This window comes from Marmota monax, unplaced genomic scaffold, assembly GCF_021218885.2.
Source record: "Marmota monax isolate L192 unplaced genomic scaffold, Marmota_monax_Labrador192_F-V1.1 WCK01_AAM20220418_F8-fsc00245, whole genome shotgun sequence".
NCBI lineage: Eukaryota > Metazoa > Chordata > Mammalia > Rodentia > Sciuridae > Marmota > Marmota monax.
The window spans coordinates 1,303,946-1,323,474 of record NW_026693895.1 but is presented as its reverse complement, the minus strand read 5'-3'; the positions used below and the strand labels follow the sequence as shown (position 1 = coordinate 1,323,474).

Genomic DNA, 19,529 nt, shown 5'->3' with positions numbered 1-19,529 from the left:
GGTCAAGGGAGAAAAAAAATCATATGATCATCTTAGAGCATGCAAAAGATAGCTGATAAAATTCAAACTCCTAGCTTGGGATGTAGCTTCGAAGCAGAGTACTTTCCTAATGTGCACAAGGCTCTGGGTTCAATCCCCTGTTACCATGAAGAAAAAAAAATTCAAAATTCTTTTTTTGTTTGTTTATTGTTTTTCTTTTTCTTTTCTTTTTTTTTTTAATATAAAAAACTCTTGGTAATGTAAGAATTTACTTCCTTGATATTTAAAAAATCAATCTTAAAATTATAGCTACAAGCCAATCAAAGGACATTATCATCAAAACATGTCTTCCATAATCACTATAACCTAACTTTATTCTGAAAGTGTAGACAAAAAAATTAAAATTAAATCTGAAGTATAAATACTGTTAATGAAATAAAATGATCAGTATGTACAAATGGCATGATTATGAAAAAACCCAAGAACAAACTGAAAACTTTTAGAAACAAGAGTTTAATAAGTGTCTAGTTTCTGAAGAACTATGTCAAATCTGAAAAAATAATTTTTCTTGAGTAAGACAAATTTACTATAACATTTGATAAATTAGAGAGGTTTATATACCCTACCAAATATCAAACATATTCTTTTAGTGGGGAATAGTTAAATAGCACAAGGGATAAGAAGCAGAACTGTTTATTTAAAGAAAAAAACAAACTTGGGATCTGGTAAAAGTGCCTTTTACTTGCTTTGTTGCCCAAGCTGGCCCCCAAACTCACAAAGCCCCTGCCTCCACCTCCCAAAGACAGGTGATTCTAGGCATGTGCCATAGCACCCAGCCATTAGTTAAAATAAGACAGTGAGTTAACCATTTGGAAAAAAACAAGGTCAACTGATAAAAATATTTTAAAAGTTTTAATATTTGTACAGCCCAAAATAGAATTAAAAACATAAATATTAAGTAAAACAATAAAATCTTTACAAACATAGATCTCACTTTTGAGATCTTGAGTATATATTCATGTATACGTTCCCTCACACATCTATAATTTAGCATAGAAAAATGCCAAAAAGGTTTAAGTTGAACTGTAGGTACAGTTACCCTGAAGAATGACATTACTTAAGACTTTTTTAAAAAGTTAGTTTGAAAGTTATCAAACATATGCCAAAAATAAAGATAATAAAATAAACTTCCTCATGCTAACCATGGAGACCAGTTTCATCATTTGGCAATTTTGTGATTCTGAATCACCTCTACACTCTCTTCACAACTCACTCCAAAAACTTGAGAATTTTAGAGCATATTCCAAACATATTTCATCTGCAAATATTTCCATATCTATTTCAAACAGATAAATGATACTTTTTCTTACCAATATAACTTCATTATCAACTTGACAAACTTACTGCATTAATTTCAACTAGTACTCAGTCAATATAGAAAGATTCCAGGCTGTCTAAGAAGATTTTTTTTATGCCAGCTGTGGTGGAGCATGCCTATAATCCTAGTAACTGGGAGGGCTGAGGCAGGGGGATTGAAAGTTTGAGGCCAGTCTCAGCAATTTATCAAAGCCCTAAGCAACTTAGCGAGACCCTGTGTCAAAATAAAAGTTTTAGAAAGGGTTGGAGATGTAGCTTGGTGTAAAGCACCCCTGGATTCAATTTCTAGTACAAAAAAAAAAAAGAACCTAGAAAAATAAATCTGAGAATCTAATATATCATAGCATATAAAGTAGCAAAGCAACACAGATATGAAGGCAAACAAATTCACAGAAAACCCAGGGGAAAAAAAGTATGTATTAACATTCTTGTCTCCGTCAAGATGGAGTTTCAAGTCCATGGAGAAAGCTTCATTAGTTGTAAGCACAGCAAGCAAACATCTTAGGTATTCTGGGGAAAACTGACATGGAAAGGTGCATAACATATATTTTTTTAAATGGGCCACTACACTATATATATAATGAAATTCTCACTTGCCTAGGAGCAAGAGTACAATTTAAATGTATATATTTCCAAAAGGAAACAGAGGGAGAATATACAGTGTTAATCACTGGGTGGTAGATTTGATGAGACTGATTTTATAATTTTCAACAAAGATAATTTATAATTTTTAACTTATGAACCTAAGTAAAAAGTTGTAAGATAAATATTTTTCTAACTATTTCTTCAGGATGTACAATGCTTAAAATATTTTAAGCAGATTATTTTATACACAAAGCTTCTTTTTTAATAGTTTTCTCTAAAGGAAGTTATTTCATTTTCCTAAAGAACAAAAGCCAGTTTGCCTATTCTGGGTTTATGTAATATGTTGTTTTAAACATAAAACTAAGCTAAGATTTCTAAACTGTATTTATGATTTTTTTAAAACCACAATGAGACTTTAAAACCTCAACATTCTGGTTAACACACATCTTTAATAAAGGATATTATGCATATAAATGCAGTTCTCTCCTTTGGTACAGTATCCTTGTAAATAAAACTTGCAGATCTCTTTTCTCTTTTCCAACTCAGCATCATGATCAAATTTACATTGATCTCCCTGTTCAAAAAAAGAAAAATAAGTGAGAAATGAAAAAGAAACAAAGAAACATTTGAACTTTATTTCCTCCATGGGGTTTCATAACGGAATTATGGTCCTTCTCTTCAGTCTTTAAATAATGAGCTAATAATAATGTAAACGATCTCTTAGGTTCCCTGCCCAAGCAGTGGACATGGCTATGTGCAGTGAGGCAGCAGAGTGAGCAAGGCCTCAGAGGACACTGCCCACCAGCACTCACCATTTCCAGCTGACTTTCCATGGGATCTTATTTAGTCTCTTGGTGCCATATATAAAGTGGAGATGATAACAATAACTACTTGGTAAGGTCACTATAAGGATTATTTCATATTCATTGTAGTATTTGCCACACTGACAGTACTTGCCACAAATATTAACATATTCGTTAAATAAAATCTGATTTCTACAAATTGTGATAGTGTTGTCCCAGAATTAATTAAATGAGATCCAGTGTACAGTAATTTCATACAAGATATATTTTAAAGAACTAGTTTTATGGGGCTGGGACTATGGCCCAGTGGTAGTCCACTTGCCTGGCATGTGTGAGGCACTGGGTTTGATTCTCAGCACTGCATATAAATAAAAGTCTATCAACAACTAAAAAAAAAGAACTAGTTTTATTATGATTATGTGAGAAATGAAACAAAAATTAACCACTCCCATAAAAGACTTTTTTTTTTTAAAGAAATTTTTTAATATTTATATTTTAGTTTTTGGTGGACACAACATCTTTGTTTGTATGTGGTGCTGAGGATCGAACCAGGGCCGCACGCATGCCAGGCGAGCGGACTACCGCTTGAGCCACATCCCCAGCCCCCCATAAAAGACTTTAAATGTTAAAGATTATTTTGGAAGTCAGAATGACTTGTGACACTCTTTACACATCTTACCTTAATACATCTTCCTTCCAAGAAGTATTTACAGATTTGCTTTCCTTTGTGTTCCACGGTGTGCTGGTTAATAAATTCCTGAGTCATCACCTTCCATTTTTTCCCTGGTTTACTATACTGCACGAAAAAGTTTTATTTAAATGAAACATATGAAATATTAACAGGTATTAAAAAATATATAGTTAAGTGGGTCTGGACAGCAGTATAAACTGACTAATAAGGTTAATCAAGATTGAATATTTTGATACTATTCATTTAACTGGAGAGAGAGCTATTTCTAGTATTCTGCTTACTGCTACCACTGATTGAAAAGAAGCTGCTTCTATTTTAATAAGAATGTAATACTTATATTTTTAAAACAAAATTATAAAAAACTCAAAATATCACAATAATACTGTTTTGGCAAAGATGCCATAAAATATGCACTTTCATATACTGCTAGTAGTTATGTCATAAAAAAGTTAAAATATCCATATTAGAGTCAGGGGCCAGTCAGGAGGTAGTTCAGTAGTAAAGCACTTGCCCAGGATGCACAGGTCCTAGGTTTAATCCCTAGAACTGCAAAAACAAATACATTAATAAAATTACATATTGTTTAACAAACAATTTGTAGATTTCAGGATTATACTGAAGGAATTCTCAGAAAGGCAAATATAGATTTATCTATAACAATTATTACTAAAGAACTACTTACATAATAACAATACACAAAACCAGAAACACTCAACACATCCCAAAGTAGGAGACAAGTCAAATATATTATAAATACATTAAGGTACAGTCATAATTAAATCATGTGATAGAGACCTTTGTGATATAGGAAATGCTTATAATACCTTATGAAGTGAAAAACTGATCCCAATTTTAAAATAATAAATAAAGGCAAATAAAAAAAGACTCAAATAAAATACCTTTACATTTTAGTGTCTGTATTTGGATGGTGGGATTAGAGGTTTTCTAAGTATGTGGCTTTTCTGTGTTTTCTTTAAGGGGAAAAAAAAAGCAAAAATGAGCACAAATAAACTTTTTCTACTCTTAAAAAAAAGAAAAAACGGGCTGGGGATGTGGCTCAAGCGGTAGTGCGCTCGCCTGGCATGCATGCGGCCCGGGTTCGATACTCAGCACCACATACCAACAAAGATGTTGTGTCCGCTGAGAACTAAAAATAAATAAATTAAAAAAAAAAAAAGAAAAAACAAGAATTATTACCTTTAAGTTTATAAAATTAAGAAAAATACATTAGGAAAAATTATGAAAAAGAATCCAAGTACTTTTTCTTTTCCTTAGTTCTCCCCAGTCCTCTATTCAGTGTAAAAATATTGTATAAAAACAGTGCATAAAAGTACTAGGTAAATCGGGCACAGTGGCTCATGCCTATCATCCCAGCAGCTTGGGAGGCTAACCCAGGAGGATTATGAGTTCAAAGCCAGCCTCAGCAGAAGTGAGGCACTACGCAACTCAGTGAGACCCTGTTTCTAAATAAAATACAAAATGGGGCTGGGGATGTGACTCAGTGGCCAAGTGCCCCTGAGTTCAATCCCCATTCCATAAACAAAAAGTGCTGAGTAAGAAGGCAGAATATGGTGCTGAGACAAGCTGAATATAATGAGCTACATGCATAAATTTTATAAAATAATACTGTTTTTCAAGCACCTACTGTGTAATGTGTCTTGTACATCATAGGTATTTGCTCTTTGATTGCCTTCCCTCTTTCCCTTAGTTTGCAAGATGCAGTACAATCTATTGAAAATAATTGCAGAGCAAACCTATGAAGCAAGAGATAGCCAACTAAAATATGATCCTCAGCACTCACTGCTGATATTGGGTTTTACTATAAGAAATCTGAAGAGGGCACAAGAATACCAAATAACCTAGATGTTTGTTTTAAAAATATAAGTATACTCAACTTGCCCCAGGAAAACACGATGAAATTACTTCTACTGATAAAATCATTTAAAATAATCTTCAATTTGCGTAAATTTGATTCATAAACATTTTTATAGTTAGGCATGGATTCATTTAAAACAGCCAAATATAAATGACTAGCTCACATATGCCTTCTCTACTAAGAATTGTGGCTATAATAAAATAATCAGCCACAGGGAGTACATCATGCAAAGTTCTATAAGCCAACCTGAAGAATTAAGTCTGAAGTTGAAAAACGAAAAATTAGCTGGTCATGGTGGCACATGCCTGTAATCCAGCAACTGGGGATTGGGGGCAAGGCAGGAAGACTGCCAAGTTGAAGGTCAACCTCAGTAATTTAGTGAGAGCCTAAGCAACATAGAAAGACCCTGTCTCAAAATTTAAAAAATTAAAAAGGGCTAGGGATATAGCTCAATGGTAAAGTGCCCTTGGGTTTCATCTCCAGTACCAAAAAAGAAAAGTGAAAAAGTAAGTAACCTCATACACACACATACACACACACACCCTGAAAAATGCAACAAATTGAATTTATGTTTCATTAATAACTCCCTCTGTCAACATTACTTTCCAATATTGCTTCATTATTTTAATAAAGGATGTGGGTAGATTTATTTAGTTCTGTAGTTTAAACAGGTACAAAATATCTCAGTAACATTAACTATAGGCATCTTGGCTATAATACTACAATCAAAGTACTCTGGAAAATCCTAACATTAGCAGTTAACAGCTGCTAACATCTCTTTAAACAGTATACTAAGAAGAACATCTTAAGAAATCTCTGCCTATAACCTTTAAACTCATAAATGAGGAAAATAAACATTTTCAAATTACAACATATAGTTCATTTAAAGTTGCAGCTTTAAATAACCTACTCCTGACTCCGTATAATGCAATCATATCTCAATAACAGTGGCGAGATCTAGTCCAGAGAGTTGCTATGGGTTGAAATATATTCAGATTTCAGCTCAACACATACTTTAAAAAGAGCTACTTCATGCAAGGTATGTAAGTTTATCCTTCGAACCATTCACATTCTCTTCTCTTCTTTTCAGTACCTTCCACTGTAAAAAGTAAGTTGATTTACCATTGCCTCCCTTCTTGGTCTTGCTCCATGTTGAGCTGTTAGCAGTTTATTGGTATTTTTTATCTGGGGAAGAGGACTCCTAGGGAAGGAATGCCAAGGGAGGACTAATGGGATACAGTTTTGCTTTGAAACATCTCAATTTTACTTTAAGGTTCTTTCCCACATACAAATTTTATTTCTAGGTCACCTAAATTTGTACTTCTATTCCATAATCATGACTACTTAAAACAACTCTCACTTAGGGGAAGTTTATTTATACTCCTTTAATCTGAGCTGGACATTTTTTATTTATTAGGAAAGAGGTGTTAAAATCATAATGCTTTCTTTTCAACCGAATATATTTTTGTTATTATCTTTTTTTTTAGTTGTAGATGGACACAATACCTTTGTTTTTATTTATTTTTACGTGGTGCTGAGGATCAAACCCAGTGCCTCACATGTATGAGGCAGGTGTTCTACCACTAAGCTACAGTCCCAGCCCCAACAACCAAATATATTAAGAGATAGGAAAACTCTAATCTTTCTTAAATATAAATTCTCAGTACCTCTTGAAAGTCATCCATTCCTGAAAAAACACTGGGCCCTTTATTGACTCTTCCCCCACGGTCTTTTCGTTTGATTTTCTTCGGCAAACCACGTCCACGACTAATATTAAAACTTTTAATCCTCTGCTCAGTACCTAAAAAAGTTAAAATATACTTCAAATATTATAGAAAAACAACATATCTAGCAATCTATTAGTTTATGAGGAACAGTATATTTTAATAATCTACAGTATACATTGCATCCTTTTATTTCTCCTCAGGTTCCATGAAAAAAATTTAACTGAATCTTTACATTTTACCTCCTGGGTACTGGTTCTTGTTTCTTTGTTTCCAAAGAGATGTTAACAACACAGGAAGCAAGGAACAAGAATATTCAGAGATAGAGAAGCCAACACTAGTATTTTTTCTTTTAATTTTCCTTAAGACAGGATAATTAGCCAGCATTTTTTGTTTTCTTAAGCCTTTCTGTTTTAAAGAGAGGTAAGCATTATATTCATATTTAAGGAATACAACATAGATATCAGTGGATAATTTGGAGTAAACCAAATTTCTATTGATAATTTTGAACAGATATATATCTCCAACTAAAAATCATACTGGTTTTGTGCTTTTGAAAAATTTGGTACTTAAAAGTACTTAAAAAGATACTCCAATTTTTAAAAATTTTATGTTAGGATGGTACATTATTATACAAAGTAATTTCTCATTTTGCCAAAGTCACACTGAAAGTGATCTAATATCTTTAAAATCTATAATACAACCAATAAACATCAAAAAAACTTTCAATTTCATTGACATAAATCAAAGAAATTAAGACTTTGAAAAATAACATAACAATTTTCACCTCAAAGAATAATAAATCTCTGTTGGTAGGACTTAGGAGAAATCTGAATTTTTACCCACTGATGAGGGCCTTGTAGTTATAAAACTGGTACATCACCTTTTGGCTATCCACTTGGCATATGAGTCAAAAAATCTTTAAATGTGTATCTGTGTCTTTTGACTTTGCAAATTTACTTTTCATAATTTATTCTTATGTTTGCCAATGTTTTCTGAGGTATGTACAACTAAGTTTATCACAGGGTCAATCACAGAATTGGTTGCAACTTGTATCCCACATAATCACTGTACTTCCACACATACCTAACAATTTGTTAAGGCAAATTATGGTACATCTATTTAACTGACTAGAACACAGGTGTTAAAAGCTATTCATTAACTTTAGAGTAACTGAGATATAATTCACAGTCAAGGGAGGAAAAAAAACAAGGTACAACAATATGTATAGGGTTTTTTTGTGTGTGTATGTGTGTGTTTGTGTGTGTTGTGCTGGGGATTGAACCCAGGGCCTTGTGCATGTGAGGCAAGCACTCTACCAACTGAGCTATATCCCCAGCCCTGTACAGTTTTTTTTTTTTTGGGGGGGGATGGGGGGGTTGAAAATAATGGTCAGAAAAATTCTGGAAGAATGTGGGCCCAAGATAATTATATTTATTATCTTTGAGTGATAGACATTCAAATTATTTTTGATTTCTGTCTAATCACTGCTAAATTATCTTTTCTATACAAGAAAAGTTTTCTGCATTGACCATATATTGTTTTCACAACTTAAAGGAGAAGACATGGAAGGAAAAAAAAAAAGAAATGCTCAGTTCTTTAAAAGGACAAAGAAGGAAGAGCTTGAAAGGAAAAAAACCCATGTGAAAGTGATGAAAGAGTTTTCTCCATGTTACTCATCTTCCCAAGTGAGATTGCTACAAATGGACTCCAGAGACACATTGATCTGTTAAGATAGCCTGCATGTAGATAAATTCCTTTCCCTTTAGATCAACTAAGCCTTGATTCATATTTTTCAAAGGAATTTTGCTAGAAAATCAAGAAAAAAACAAAGCCATAGAAATAATCAAATTTATTCATAACTGACTTCTTTATTCAAAGATAAGGCAGATCACTACTTCACCTCAACCTCATCTTGCTCTAGTTTTCTTGAAGCAGATAGATCAACAAGCTGAAACTTTTTTTGTGTTTATTTTTTTTCAGTACTAAGGCTTGAACCAAGGGTCACTCTATCACTGAGCTACATACATCCCTGGTCCTTTTTATTTTGAGTCAAGGTTTCACTAAGTTGCCCAGACTGGCCAGGAACTTGTGATCCTCTTACCTTAGTGTTCTGAACTGCTAGGATTATAGGCATGCACCACTATGCCCAGTTTAACTAGCCAGTACTTAAAGCTGATTTAAGCCTTCTATGACCTAAAGTTTCTTCATCTATTGTCTCCAGCTCCCAAGCTACCAACTTGTACTGGTCTCTCCAGGGACCAGATACTTCAATATAGCGATAAACTGGTGATCACTGCAAAAATTTCTTAGATTATGTTCATATTTTCAATCTTAAAGGCTTCATAGCCCCATGTACATTTACCTAGCAAAGATGATCACCATATTTACAGTTCCCAGTATTGTCTTTATTGGTCTAAAATATAAATAACACATAGGTTAACAAAGATAATATCAAATAGAAGGAGAGAATATAAGAAAGTTTCATTATATGTTTATACTTTTAAATTATTAGAACATCTTTATAGTTGAAATATTAAGATATCATACAGATTGATTGTAGCCTAAAGGCTTACATAAAAAGGAAAATGGATCTGGGTACCATAAGAATTAGCAAATCTTGAGAAAGGCTAAAACATTTCTCAATTTTTAATCTACACTTTGCTGTTCAGTAAGGCTCTCATATTCTAAAAGACTAATTTCAGACTTACCTTGCTGAGCTCCTTTCAGTCTTGTTTTTTTCCCTGGTTCTTTAGAAAATGATGACCCTAAAGAAGTACTTGAGGTTTCTTTAGCTTGTCTGTACTGTTTCAGCTGATTGGCAAAATCTTCCTCTGTTTCCTGACTGTAGCTACCAAAGTTGTCATCACTGTAGCTACCAAAGTTGTCATCACTGTAGGCACTGTACTCGTCATACTCTTTACTTTTAAACTTCTTGTTATGTTGATCCTTCTTTGAAGTCATGTAGCTTCCTGATATATGTCCATGCTAAGTGAAGATGGACAAGCATTATACGAATTTTTCAGTTATATATAGCAGTTGACAGTAACACATGATGTCTTTTCTTCCCAGCAAATTGGGAGAAGAAAAGGAGAAAAGACAGTTATTAATTCTGTTTCTTGATTCGTATTTCCCTCTGACACTATTTAACACGAAATTCAGAAGGCTAAATGCAACTCTGATGATATTAAATGTTATGGTCTTCCTTCTTTAGCTTTTATTTTCCATGTTCTATGTCTCAATATCCATATGCACAGGAATACCTAAAATCCACACCACCATACACAAATTCCTTCTTGAAAGAAAGAAAGAAAGAAAGAAAGAAAGAAAGAAAGAAAGAAAGAAAGAAAGAAAAGGACTTTTGAAAATTAGGAAAAGATAGTAAAATCACTTAGGGAAGTATAGCAAAATATGTACATATTCTCTTGCACTGAAAAATTCTCAAATGACATTATGCTTAATAGAAAACTGTATGTGTGTAAAATTTTGGAAAATGTTTATCTAAGGTCTAATAGAAAAACAGAACTTTCCCTAATGGTGAGAAAGCTCATCATTAGAAACTGTTCATTGCAATAAGCATTCATTTTATTGCTTCCTTACTAAAGCATGGGAAAACAAACAAAAAGTACAATTTAATATTACAAGTTTATTTAATAATAATGTTCAAGTCTGTCTCTTTCATGTCAGTATTTTTATTAATTCTATCACATCCTGACAATTTTTTAATCAAGCAAGAAAAATTTCACATCATTACAACTTGAAGATCTAGAAAAGACCAGACCATGCATCATCATTAGATTAATGAATTTTAAATGTGATATATATTCTAATATTTACCTAACTTTACCTAAAAACATAATGTTTTTCAATTTTTAAATGAAGACAATTTAATAAAACTTAGCAACCTCAACTATAAAGCAGGCATAGAGAAAATACAGAAATAACCCTAACAAACTAGTAATTTGGTTTCTAAACTAACAAGCGATTAGCAACACCAAATTAGGAGAAAGAATAGAGCTTTTATAAATAAAAGTAATGGCATCATTACTTTCCTAGCACAAAATTAATAATTTTTATAATGAAGACTTTGTATGTCACAACAGATTTAAGATATAAAATCACATTGTTTCAAATTGTTTCATTTAAAACATTTCAAATAATTTTTGAACTTAAAGAGGCTGATGTCACCTATCTTCAAAATTTAATTCTGCCCTATTTTCTAATTACATATGATAAAGTACTGTGATGTGCTATCAGTTGAACTGTCTCCCCAAAATTCTCATGTGGAATCCCTAACCCCCACTATCTCAGAATATGACTATTTTTGGAGGCAGGGCCTTTAAAGAAGTAATTAAAACAATGTGGCTTTAAGAATGGGATCCAATCCAATTTAACTGGTGTCCTTATAAGAGGAGGAAATCTAGACACAGAGACCTTGGTATGCTTATGCACAGAGGGAAGATCACACAAAGCCAAAGCAGTGAGAAGGTGTCCATCTCCAGACCAAGGGAAGAGGCTGAGAACACACCCTTCCCCTGTGTCCTCAGAGGAAACCAGTCCTGCTGGCACCTTGACCTTGGACTTCCAGCTTTCAGACTGTGACCAGTCCCAGCATATATGGCAACACTAGCAAACAAATATACAATGTATTCTTTATTTTCAAGGATTTAGAATTTGCAGCATACCCCTGAAAAGACATTTTTCAAAATACCATAAAATAAAACTTTTGAAAGTTTTATTCTTTCCTTTAAAAGGCGGTACCTCAAAACCACAACCAGTTTCCAAATTAAAAAAAAAAAAAAAAGGAAATAACAAGTGATCACAGTGTTGGCAAGGATGTGGAGAAGTTTACATTACTAATGGAGCTCTAAATGTTTTTCTCTGCTGAGAATAGTTTAGCACTTCCTTAGAAAGTTAAACATAGAATAACCATATGAGGGTTTTCAAAATGGGGGACTAGAGGAGGTCGCTTTCCTGGCTGCTCCATGGGGTGAAACCAAGAAGGTAGACAGGCAGCTTCTCAGCAAGGTGGATAAATTTTAAAAAGGGTGGGGGAACTTTATTAGAATTAAAAATTGGATATTCAAGGCAGATCAGGGACTCAGGAGGTTGGATATAATAAAATAAGGAGAAATCCCCAGCAGCACAGTCACTCCTGTGGCTGGGTCAGAAGCACCAGCCAGAGAAGTCCCTCCACAGCACAGTGGAGTGATAAGGGAATTAAAGGAACTTGCATTTTAGGGAGCACTGAGATCAGGGACACTGACTAAACTGAGAGGTGCACTGCACAATATCCTAATGTGGGAAGGAGCCACCATCTCTCCAAATGGCCTGAGGAGCACAAAGGAAGGATCCATTTTGCATAGGGGACTAAGAATTGGGTCCCCTATCACAGGAGTAGATCCCAGGGGTATAGTCTTCCAGCATGGATAGGCAATTACTCGGCCTTGGAGGCGTGCTGATTTAAAATCTCCAGACCAAGTGACATTCAACAAAGGGCTTGGAGCCCACCTTAGCATAACCCTGCCTCCAGGAATCCCACCTACAGGATTACCTCTCTCCAGCAATCTGGAGGGTGGAGCATCATACTCCAGATGACCCCACCTAAAATGGCTGAGAAGCTGAAAATCTTTTAAACTGCAACAGAAAGAAATTTTTTTTAACTTTTCATTGATATTTTCTCTCTCTCTCTCCCTCCCTCTCTCTCTCTCTCTCCCCTCTGTTTAATTGTGACCTTAATGGTTCATAGATATTTATAAATACTCATTTTTTTCATTTCTAGCATTTTTGAAGCCAGTTATTTTTCATGGATCACTCTGTCAAGGACTAGGATGTTTGATTAGTATATTTTAGTTTTGTTTTATATCTTTTATTTTTAATTTTTTAAATTTTTACTTTATTTTTCTCTTACCTGTTTTCCTTGATTCTCTTTCACTCTTTTCTTACACTAACAGCCAATTTCCATTGTTGTTGTTTTCAGTCTTCCTTTAATCTTTTACTTCGATCTTCTCTATCCTCCCTCCTTCATCACATCCTATATCACTTCTGTTCTCTCTTTGTCCATAATTTAAAATTATAAACGCTTTTGCAAAATTGCTATTTTTATTATAGGCAATAACTGATCATATAATTTGTTTACTGTCACAATTAATAGTCTAGATGCCATAGCAGCAACTATTTGGTTTAATACTGTATATTCTTTGCTTGTTTGTTGTTATTATTTGTCTCCCCCTAAACAGTGAGGTACTAGAAACCCTCAGGGACACTAACAGATCCATACTGTTAGATGGGTAGCCACACAAACAATAATAAAAAACAAGGGAACAAATCATCCCCCCAAAACCAAGATATTCTAATAACAGAATCCATCCATACCACAGTATAAAAAATATCATAGAAGAAATTTAGAATGTACATAGTTAAATTGATTTGTGAAGTAAAGGACAATATACAGAGAGAAACAGAAAATACAGGAAGTGAAAGATCACTTCAATGAAGAGAAATTCTGGGGAAAAAAACAAGCAGAAATCCTTGAAATTAAGGAATTAATAAACCAAATTAAAAATTCAATTGAAAGCATCACCAACAGACTAGATTACTTGAAAGACAGAATTTCAGGGAATGAAGACAAAATATATAATCTTGAAAACAAGGTTGATCATGGAGAAATGATGTTAAGAGACTATGAACAGAACTTCCAAGAAATATCAGATAACCCAAAAAGAACAAATTAAAAATTTATTAGGATAAATGAAAGCTCAAAGATACAAACAAAAGGAATGTACAATCTTTTCAATGAAATAATATCAGAAAATTTCCCAAACTAAAGAATGAAATGAAAAATCAAATCCAGGAGGCTTACAGGATCCCAAATATGCAAAATTACAAAAGACCCACACAAAGGCACATCATTATGATAATGCCTAACATAGAATAAGATAAAGAATAACAAAGAATAAGGATAAAATTTTAAAGGTTGCCAGAGAAAAATGACAGGTAACATTTAAGGGAAACCAATCTGGACCTCAGATGATCTCTCAACCCAGACCCTTAAAGCTAGGAGGTCTTAGAATAATATATACCAAGCTCTGAAGGAAAATGGATACCAGCCAAGAATACTATGCTCAGCAAAATTAAGCTTAAGAATTGTTGATGGGCTGGGAATGTGGCTCAAGCGGTAGTGCGCTCGTCTGGCATGCGCGGGGCACTGGGTTCGATCCTCAGCACCACATTAAAAAAAAAAAGTAAAATAAAGATGTTGTGTTCACCAAAAAACTAAAAAAATAAATATTAAAAAAAAATCTCTTTAAAAAAAAAAGAATTGATGATGAAATAAAATATAAACCTTCCATGATAAACAAGTTAAAAGAATTCACAACTAAAAAGCCTGCACTGCAAAACATAATAAGACATTTCATGAAGAAGAAATGAAAAATAAAAGTGAAAACCTGAAAAGGGACGAACTACATTAAAAGAACAGTGAGTTACTGGAGAAACTAATTCAAATTAAAAACAGAAATAAATTAAAATGACAGGGAATAAAAATCATATCTCAATAATAACATTGATAGTAAATGTCCTAAATTTATCAATCAAAAGACACAGACTGGCAAATTGGATTAAAAACAAGACCCAACAATATGCTGTCTCCAAGAGACTCACCTCATGGGCAAAGACATACACAGACTGAAAATAAAAGGATGAGAAAAACATCATTCACATGGATCTCATAAACAAGTAGGGGTTTCTTTCTTTCTTTTTTTTAATAGCTTTATTTTATTTATTTATTTTATGTGGTGCTGAGAATCAAACGCAGGGCATTGCACATATTAGGTGAATGCTCTACCGCTGAGCTACAACCCCAGCCCCACAAGTAGGGGTTTCTATCATCATATCAGATATGATGGACTTCAAGCCAAAGTTAATCAGAAGGGACAAAGAAGGACATTTCATGGTGCTTAAGGGAACTATATATCAACCAGACATAACCATCATAAATATTTGTGCCCCAAAGAATGAAGCATCTACATACATCAAAAAAATCCTTCTCAATTTCAAGAAGCAAACAGACCACAACACATTAATACTGGGTGACTTTAACACACCTCTGTCACCACTGGATAGATCCTCTAAACAAAAACTAAATAAAGAAGCGATAGAACTAAAAAAAAAAAATACAATTAATTTAGACTTAACAGACATACATAGAATATTTCATCTATCAATGACTAAATACCCAATGACTGAATACACTTTCTTCTCATGGATCCTTCTCCAAAACAGATCATATCTTAGGCCACAAAGCAACAATTAGCAAATACAAAAAAAAAAACAGAGATAATACTTTGCATCCTATCAGATCATAATAGAACAAAATTAGAAATCAATGATAAAATTAAAAATAAAATCTACTCTCACACTGGAGACTAAATAATATGCTATTGAATGATTAATGGATAGAAAAAATTATTAGCAACATAATAAAAAATCCTTAGAGGTAAAGGAGAACACCAGTACAACATATCAAAATCTCTGGGACACTATGAAGGCAGTGCTAAGAGGAAAGTTCATGGCATTGAGCTCATGCATTAAAAGAATAGAAAGTCAACAAATAAATAACCAAAGCCCTAGAAAAAGGAGAAAGCAACACCAAAACCAGTAGAAAACAGGAAATAATTAAAATAAAGAGATGAAATTGAAACAAAAGAAACAATCCAAGAGATTGACCAAAAAAGTTGGTTCTTTGAAAAGAAAAATCAATAAAATTGATAAACCCTTAGCCAAACTAACAAAGAGAGAGAGAAAACTCAACTTATTAAAATTTGTGATAAAAAAGGAAATATTACAACAGACATTACTGATATACAGATGATAATCAAAACCTATTTTGAAAATTTATACTCTTAATAGAAAATCTTGACGATATCAACAAATTTCTAGAGACAAATGACCTACCCAAACTGAATCAGTAAGACAGATCAACTTTAAGCAACGAAAATGAAGACACCATCAAAAGCCTACCAAGAAAGAAAAGCCCAGAACCAGACAGATTCTCAGCTGAGTTCTACCAGACCTTCAAAGAAGAACACCAATTCTTCTCAAATTATTCCATGAAACAGAAAAGGAGGGAACCCTTCCAAACTCATCCTATGAAGCTAGTATCACCCTGATACCAAAACCAGACTAAGACACATCAAGGAAAGAAAATTTCAGACCAACATCCCTGATGAACATATATGCAAAAATTCTTAATAAAATACTGGCAAATAAAATACAAAAACATATTTAAAAGATAGTACACCATGATCAAGTGAGGTTCATCCCAGGGATGCAAAGTTCGTTCAATGTACGGAAATCAATAAACATAATTTATCACATCAATAGACTTAAAGACAAGAATCACATGATTGTCTTAAAAGATGCAGAAAAAGCATTTGACAAAATACAGCATCAATTCATGCTCAAAACACTAGAAAAACTAGGGATAACAGAAACATATCTCAACATTGTAAAAGCTATATATGCTAAGCCCAAGGCCAACATCATTCTAAATGGAGAAAAATTTAAAGCATTCCATTTAAAAACTGGAACAAGACAGGGATGCCCTCTTTTATCACTTCTATTCCTGGAAACTCTAACCAGAGCAATTAGAAAATAGAAATTAAAGGGATACATATAGGAAAGGAAGAATTCAAACTATCCCTATTTGCTGATGACATGACTCTATATTTAGAAGACCCAAAAAAACTCCACCAGAAAACATCTAGAACTCATAAATGAATTCAGCAAATTAGCAGAATATAAAATTAACACTCATAAATCAATTGCATTCCTATATATATAGGAATGCAATTGATTTATGAGTGTTATAAGTGATGAGTGACTTGAAAGAGAAATTAGGAAAATGATCCTATTCATAATAGCCTTAAAGAAAATAAAATAGTTGGGAATAAATGTAACAAAAGAGGTGAAAGACCTATACAATGAAAACTACAGAACACCAAAGACATTAAAGAAGACCTTACAAGATGCAAAGATTCTCCAAACACAGAGACAACCCCACATAAATACAGTATCTCATACTAGACAAGAGGTTCCATAAAAACACATTGGAGAAAAGATAGCCTCTTCAACAAATGGTGCTGGGGAAACTGGAAATCCATTTGTAATAAAATGAAGTTAGGGGCTGGGGATGTGGCTCAAGCGGTAGCGCGCTCGCCTGGCATGCGTGCGGCCCGGGTTCGATCCTCAACACCACATACAAACGAAGATGTTATGTCCGCCGAAAACTAAAAAATAAATATTAAAATAATAATAATAAAAAAATAAAATAAAATGAAGTTAGAAGTGCTGGGGATATAGCTCAGTTGGTAGAGTGCTTGCCTTGCATGCACAAGGCCCTGGGTTCGATCCCCAGCACCACAAATTTTTTAAAAAATGAAGTTAGAGCCTTATCTCTCAACATGCACTAACCTCAACTCAAAGTGGATCAAGGGTCTAGATATTAGACCAGCGACCTGTGCCTACTACAAGAAAAAGTAGGGGGCTGGGTCTGTGGCTCAGTGGCCGAGCACTTGCCCAGCATGTGTGAGGCACTAGATTTGATCCTCGGCACCACATTAAAAATAAATAAATAAATAAATAAAATAAAGACATGCTGCCCATCTACAACTATGTTAAAAAAAAAAAAAAAAGAAAAAGAAAAAGTAGGCCCAAATCTCCATCATGTCTGCTTAGGATCTGAATTCCTCAACAAGGCTCCCAAAGAGCAAGAATTAAAATCAAGAATCAATAAATGGTGGGGCCAGAGTTGTGGCTCAATGGTAGAGCACTTGCCTAGCATGTGTGAGGCACTGGGTTCAATCCCTGGGCATTACATAAACAAATAAAATAAAACCATTAAAAAAAAATCAGGGGCTGGGGTTGTGGCTCAGTGGTAGAGTACTTGCCTTGCACATGTGAGACCCAGGGTTCGATCCTCAGCACCACATAAAAATAGACAAAATAAAGATATTGTGCCCATGTATAACTAAAAAAGATTTTTAAAACGAATCAATAAATGGTATTATATTAAAAAGTTTCTTCTCAGCAAAGGAAACAATTAATAATGTGAAGACAGAGCCTACAGAGTGGAAGAAAATCTTTACCACATGCATTTTAGATACAGCACCAATTTCCAGGATATATAAAGAACTCAGAAAACTTAACACCAAAAAAATAATAATAACCTAATCAATAAATGGGCTAAAGAATTGAACAGACCCTTCTCAGAAGAAGATATATAATCAATTAACAAATATTTGAAAAAAAAATGTTCAACATCTATAGTAATTAGAGAAATGCAAATCAAAACTACTTTAAGATTTCATCTCACTCCAGTGAGATGAAATGGCAGTTATCAAGATTATGAGCAACAGTAACTGTTGGTGAGAATGTGGGGGGAAAAGCACATCCATACATTGCTGGTGGGACTGCAAATTAGTGCAATCACTTTGGAAAGCAGTATGGGGATTCCTTAGAAAACTTGGAATGGAACCAAATGATTGGTCAATCCAACCATTTGACCCAGCTATGCCACTCCTTGGTCTATACCCAAAGGACTTAAAATCAGCAATACTATAGTGAAACACAGCCACATCAATGTTTATAGCAGATCAATTCACAATAGCTAAGCTGTGGAACCAACCTAGATGCCCTTCAAGAGATGACTGGAGAAAGAAACTGGTATATACACACATTGGAATATTTCTCAGCATTAAAAGAGAATAAAATCATGGCATTTGATGGTAAATGGATGGAGTTGGAAAAAATCATACTAAGCAAAGAAAGCCAATCCCAAAAAACCATAGGCCAAATGTTTTCTCGGATAAATGGATGCTGATCCATAATGGGGCAGGGAGAGCCTAGAAAGAATGGAGGAACTTTGGGTTAGGCAAAGGGCGGGTGGGGAGGGATTGGGGGTAAGAAAGATGAGAGAATAAGATAGATATCATTACCTTAGGTACATGTATGATTGTAGAAATCTACATTGTGTACAACCTGAGAAATAAAAAGTTGTGCTCCATTTGTATACAATGAATCAAAATACATTCTGCTTACATGTATAACTAATTAGAACAAATTTTAAAAATAGCTCTTTCCCCCCTCAAAAAAAAAACTACACTGAGATTTCATTTCATTCCCATCATAATGGCAACTATCAAGAATACAAGTAACAATAAATGTTGGCAAGGATGTAGTGAAAAGGGTACACTCATACATTGTTGGTGGGACTGCAAATTGATACAATCACTCTGGAAAGCAGTATGGAGATTCCTCAGAAAACTTGGAATAGAACCACCATTTGACTCAGTTATCCCACTCCTCAGCATACACCCAAAGGACTAAAAATCATCATACTATAGCCACATCAATATTCACAGCAGCTCAATTCACAATAGCTAAACTATGGAACCAACTTAGGTGCCTTTCAATAGATAAATGGATAAAAAAAA

General features: G+C 33.8%; 1 protein-coding gene across 3 annotated transcripts in view; it reads right to left on the bottom strand.

Annotated features, from left to right (window-relative positions):
- Positions 1–19,529, bottom strand: part of Zc3h6 (zinc finger CCCH-type containing 6) — a 65,735-nt gene that overhangs the window by 10,895 nt on the left and 35,311 nt on the right. For all 3 annotated transcript variants that reach the window (XM_046462823.2, XM_058585166.1, XM_058585167.1), the window contains 4 exons: positions 9,747–10,023; positions 6,979–7,112; positions 3,424–3,540; positions 2,404–2,515 (listed from right to left, as the gene is read on the bottom strand). In XM_046462823.2, the coding sequence (XP_046318779.1) occupies positions 2,404–2,515; positions 3,424–3,540; positions 6,979–7,112; positions 9,747–10,023 (640 nt within the window). The remainder of the gene's footprint in view (positions 1–2,403; positions 2,516–3,423; positions 3,541–6,978; positions 7,113–9,746; positions 10,024–19,529) is intronic.